This window comes from Merops nubicus, unplaced genomic scaffold (genome assembly GCF_000691845.1).
Source record: "Merops nubicus isolate BGI_N331 unplaced genomic scaffold, ASM69184v1 scaffold42602, whole genome shotgun sequence".
Lineage (NCBI taxonomy): Eukaryota > Metazoa > Chordata > Aves > Coraciiformes > Meropidae > Merops > Merops nubicus.
In genome coordinates this window covers 1-5,905 of record NW_008593630.1, presented here as the reverse complement: position 1 = coordinate 5,905, position 5,905 = coordinate 1, and the positions used below count along the sequence as shown (strand labels likewise).

General features: G+C 50.1%; 1 protein-coding gene across 1 annotated transcript; it reads right to left on the bottom strand.

The window, feature by feature from the left end:
- Positions 1-1,009: 1,009 nt before the first annotated feature.
- On the bottom strand, positions 1,010-5,896 carry KANK4 (KN motif and ankyrin repeat domains 4; the record flags this gene model as incomplete). The annotated part of the gene is made up of 5 exons (XM_008935495.1): positions 1,010-1,229; positions 1,630-1,717; positions 2,251-2,478; positions 3,796-3,907; positions 4,816-5,896. Coding segments are annotated over 5 exons (1,729 nt in total), but the record flags the coding sequence as incomplete, so codon positions are not given.
- Positions 5,897-5,905: the final 9 nt, after the last annotated feature.

Here is a 5,905-nt window from a genome sequence, read left to right as displayed (position 1 = left end):
TCAACTCAATTAACATGGATGATCATAATAAAAAAAAAAACAAACAAAAAAGGGGGATAATTAATGCCTTGGGCACACGCCAGTTGTGGAGCCACGGGCTGTTTGTTTCAACTCCTGCAGCAAGGGAGCAACCAGTGGGTAGCGTAGCCTCATCCTGGCCCCGTTTCACTCACTTTTCACCCCACAGAGCCTGTTTCCAACTCCACCACGAGGAACAAGTCCATGTCTGAGTGGCGAGGGCTCTGGGCCAGCCCTGCCCCAGGACCCAGCCACCTCGGGCACTCAGCAGCAGGAGGGGCCAACGCGCCGCGGCTCCGCGGCAACAATCAGGTTATAGATGTGTATGATAATCTGCCATTTCCCCAACATTTAACAGACTGTCTGGCCCAGGAGAAAAGGCCAAAGTCCCTGTTCTCCTTCGGAGCTCTCGCACATTTTTCCTCCCCGTCCAAGCTCAGCTGAGATTTTTCTCTCTTTGCAAGAGGAGCTGAAAGTTCAATAGTTTAACACGGAGTTTTTCTGTGGCGCTGGGGGGTTTGTTACACTCGCAACAGTCTGATCCTCCTGGAGCCTTAGCTGGGATCCCTGCCCATGCCCATGAGCTATGGGGGGAGATGCTGGTCTTCAGCCATGTCTCCTGGTTGGACCATGTTCCCATGCTTGTATCTCAGATGAACCTTGGTCCTACACTTGTCCCTTAGATGGAACTTGGCCCCACATTTATCTCTTGAACAGCCCTTGACCCCATGCTTGTCCCTTGGATAGATCCCCTGCATGTAGGCTGGAGTTGGTCCCTAGCCCCATCTCGTTTTGCTCCTGACTGAGCTCCCTGGGAGGACCCTGGACTGCATGCACCGTTTGTGATGTCTGGGGCTGCTGATGGACCCCCCATTACCTGCACACCGTGACCATCCCCCGTGGGACCATACCCCACTGACAAGAATGACAATAGGAACTTCCACAGCAATAGCCACCAACAGCCACGGCTGAGCAGGGCAGCTCTTCCTACCTGTGTCTAGCAGGAGCTTTGCAATGGGGAAGTTGGAGTGGGAGACACTGTAATGGAGAGCCGTGTTGCCATTCCTGTCAGCCAGGTTCACCACCACCTGCAGGAGCTGGGGCTGGGTGGCCCCCAGCATCTCCAGATACGCCGCAACCACCTCTGGGCTGGAAGACTTGCAGCTGGACACCCGGAACCACTCCTGGCAGACGCTGCTCAGGACGTGCCGCTGAAAACACACAAGTCTCACCGTTACTCCTGGGGCAGTCACCCCCCAAACCAGCTCTTGCCCCAGCTCCTCGCCCCGCACCACCGTGCTCTGGCATCACCCAGCCTGTATTTAGCTTGTGGGTTTGGGATTACTGCTGGAACTTTAGGGGGAAAGGCATTTCCTGTGGTAACTTGAATGAGTAAGCAGATAAATCCTCCAATTATTTTTTTTTTCCCCTTTTCCTTTCTCATTGGCCACTCAAAAACTGACTCAGAGACCATCTCATCCCCCTCTCTCCACAAAGCTGCCCGTGGCACGGCGGGGCAGAGCCTGCAACGTGCAGTCAGAATTATCCTCTCCATTAAACCTAACAGAGAGTGGGAACCACGTCTGAAATGGGGTTGAAAAAGATCCGTACCAGATGTTTGTCGCTTGTGGTCCTGATCTCTGAGAGGTGCTTGCTGAGGAGCTGGCAGCTGGCGAGGAAATCTTCAGAGGGTTTGCATCTAAAGGGAAAATACTTCTGTAAATCCATCACGGGACAGAACTTGCAGGAGGTACTGAAGCAGGGGGGAGAACATGCAGTTTAGGTCAGAATATGGTCAATGCTTATTGAAGTGCTTAACTTGATGGACACAAGTTGTCCCCTTGACTTGAAAAGGGTTTTAAGTACAAAGTTAAGCACATATTTAAGGGGTTATATCCAGAGTCCCACATCTGTATGGCAAACTTAATCTGTTACAAGAATCCTTAAAGTGGAAAAAAAAATCTTAATTCTTGAACCTGCAAAGAATTTTACTGAATAATTTTACATGGAAGGGGAGAAATGAGCTAATTCTCACCAAATATGACTCACTCCATCTTTTCCACAGTCAAGTGTAGGGCCTGAATCAATCCCCACAAGATTCCGTAGTAACTCAAAAAATATTTAGCTCTTTAAAACCTTTTCCCATGGCTTTCCACTGAGGAGATGAAGCTCCTCCCCAGCCCTGCAGTGGCTGCAGAAACGTGATGGGCAGCACCATGACCATCTGGTTACCTGTCAGCCTTGTGCTGAGTGCAAGGTGCTGCTTCTGATGGCTCCTGCTGGTCATCGTCCTCACGTCTCTCCTGTGAGGAGGTCCCTGATGAAGCCTCCTCGCCTTCAGCTCCAGCCTCTGCCTGCATGGGCTCCAAACCATCAGCTCTTCTCTCCGTCTCGCTCTCCACGTCACCATCGGACGGGCTCTCCTCACAACTTGTGTCTTCACTGGAAGTAGTTTCGTAGCTATTTGAGGACACCACATATTATTCACTCCTTCCCCAGCCACAACCACAGGGCTTTGACCAAGACTCATTGAAGACACCCGTTGACTCCAATGGGCCTTGGATGAAGCCCGGAGTGACACACAAGCTAGAAGGTTAGAGCCACAGCCAAACTTGGGGTTAGTCTTTTTTTGGCTTCTTAAGTCAGCAGGAGGGTGATAGAAGCAGTTAATTGGCAGCAGGCAGGGTTACTTCAGGGACTGCTCGGTTGGTTTGGAGGGATGTTCATCTCACAAGCCCCAGGGTGGCCAGGCAAGGGCTGTGTGCCACCTCCCTGCTGGGAGCTGCCAGCATGCCGATGGGGAGCCGTGAAAAACAAGGTGGGAGGGGCAGCATGTCAGCAACCTGGGGACTGCCAGACAAAAACTGTGTCTGCAGCTCCAGCACAGAACTGAGCCCACCATTCAGCCAGCCCCTCTAAAGACACCTCTCTTCTGGCTGTCCAAAAGTATTAACAACAGTAACGTCTTCCACGAGACAGAACGTTTCACTCTGAGGAATCCCAAAACATATCTCAAATCAGTGGAGATTACTCACTACAAGTTGTACAGATTTCAATGACTGTTGGTAGAAGCAGCTCTACACAACAAGAGTAACAACTGATGAACCCAACAGAAGCAGCCATCGAGCTGGGAAGTTGGAGAAGTGTTAGGTCAGCAGAAACCAGCATCCAAACTTGCACACATCACTGTTTGCACAGCAAAGGGACACTGGAACGTGTCCTGCCCTCCTCATGCCAGCACACGTTGGTCTATCTGCTTAGCTCAAAGGCCAAAGAACACTAGATACTGGATACACAGGGAATTGGGTGCTGGAGCACAACCTAAAATGTGAGTCTCCTCCACCCTGAGGAAATTTCTTATTTACTAAAATAGTCTTTTCTCAGTCCTTGGACCAACTTTTATTGGAGCATGGAGGCAGGTTAGTGGCAGCGTGCCCACCCAGGCAATGCTGACCTCCTCCAAAACCCAGCAAAGTTAGTGAGAAGCATCCCACAGACCCAGCTGGGGTTTGGGGGAAGCCCTTGAAGATGGGTGTGCAGAGCGTGTCCGTCCCCAGGGTGCCCCTCGTTGCTCTGAAACACCAACATCTTTTCTGCAGGGTTACTTACAGCTTATCAGTGTTGGATTAAAGAAGGGAGAAAAGAGGCTCCATTTCAAATGGCCTTTTAATCAAGAGGTTTGGAGAGGAAAAGAGGGGAAAAAAAGAATGACTCCTTCAGCGATACAGAGGACATCACAGGTTAAAAGGCAGTTTCATCTTCTGAATGGATGCTTACCCACCATTTACCCCAACAAACTGAAGATTCTTTTTGGTCCCATTGCCTCCTGCATGGAAACCATAACCTTTCTTTTTCATGATAGATTTAAGACTTGTGGTTGGAGAGATTTCTAGCAAAATACAAAATAATAGATTAATTAAGCAGATGTGCCATAATTATCAATGACTATTCCCAACCTTTAGCAACAAACTACAAGTCTTAACAGCAAGCACCTAACTTCATCTTATGAGATGTCTGTCTTGCAGAACTACAGATGCACCTGGCCACAAGCTGAACCTGCATGTTAGCTTGAAAATACAGGTCTCAGACATCTCCAAGTGACTGGGAATTATATATGAGTCCCATGAATACAAGTAGGTTTTATCTTTGTGATAATGTATTCTTTTTTTTTTTCCAATAGTAATGTATTGGAAATCTCCTATATAAATCTCCTATAATACTACAGGGATGAATCTTTCCATTGGACTTTGAGCAGTCTTGCTATGTGTTGCTGATAAGTAACAGGTCACTTATCTATCTGCAAAGCCACTCCAACAGTGAACAGGCAGCCTTCAGTTTTGGGTTCCCATCCTCACATAAGCCCAAACTATTTGAGACGAATGTCTGTGAGCAGGGACAGACCTTTTCCCAGCCTGAAGGGGGTTTGGTTCTGGTGAGCTCCATGCTGATTTACCCCAGCATGACTCCCATATTCTTGTACATTGAAATGGCCAATCCAGTTAAGGAAAATGGTTATTTGATGAAACAGCAGCAAGATTGGCCGCTTTTGGAAGCTGATCCTGTGTATAACTGAGCCATGGCTTTATCAGCTCCTATGTGGTTTCGTTTGCTTTTTAAATTTAAGATCAAATAGGCAAATCTCTGCCCATTGTAAGCTTTCTCATCCATTTTTAGGGGGACTGTTTCTCATTTGACTGTTACTAATTATAGCACCACATCGCCCCTGCTCAACACTTGAAGAGATGGGAAGAGATTTGGCCCAGACACGTGGAAAGCTACTATGCCAATATTATTTACCCAACTGTTGATAGTGTGTGTTTGAATTCTCCTTATCTGTGGGCCCCTGTGTGGAGTAGGCGGACAGCAAAGAGTTTAAGGAATTAACTAATTGGTTCTGAATGGAGCTGAGCTTGGAGGCCGGCTGCTTAATAGCGCTCGCCAGCTCGGGGTAGCCATGCTCCAAACACAGCCACTGCTCCTGCAAAAGCTCCTGGATTTTTTTTACGTATTGGCCGATAGGGTCAACAGCAGGGAGATCTTCATGGTCACGGGGCCCTTCCTCTTCCAGCCCATCTCGAGGTTTATCTTCTCCAGAGTCTGCCTTGATTTCGCCCATGTTTGAGCCGTTCCTTGCTCCTCGATGGCTTTCTGCAGTCCCTGCGTGAGCAGCGAGACTCTGGCTGTCGTAGTTATTCCTGTGATTTTGGTTGTCGTCACTGAGGTGCTCGTCAATCTTCAGTGGGGTGAAGCACGGCACGTGAAGTCCAGCCTCAGGGTCAGCTTCACCAAAACGTCCGGGTCTGCTGCAAGCTGCCAGTCCCTGATCTCTCCAAGCACCCGGCTCCATCGCCTGTGCGTCGTCCGCCCTCCAGACCCCGCAGCCTGGGGATTTGGTGGGGACTGGGAGGTTCACGTTGATGCCTTTGTCGTGGGCTTGCTTGGCCCCAGCTCCCTGCGAGATGACGGTGTTCACCGCGGCATCGCAGCGCTGCCGAGCCCCTCCGCTCCACCCCGAGGGCAGCTTGGCTGCTTTGCTGTTTTCCCAGCACAGCTTCTCTTCTAACTGAGCCTTGGAGCTGGCCAGGAACTTAATGCTTTTGTCCTTCTCCTTAATCTCATGATCCTGCTGCTCCAGCACTGCTCTGATCTGCTCGAGCTCTTCCTTCTTCTTGCCCAGCTGCTCCTCCAGATCAGCAATACGCTGCTTCAGCGCCGCAACCCCACCGGGCTCTCCAGCGTCACCAGGCTGAGGGCCACAGCTCTCCTTGTTCTCTCCAGCCCAGACACTCCTCTCCTCAGCTTTCTCCAGCACTTTCGCAGCGCTTTCACTCCCACTTAGCCCACTTTCCCCAGGGTTCGTGCTCTCCTCTAGGAGCTGGAGGGCAGC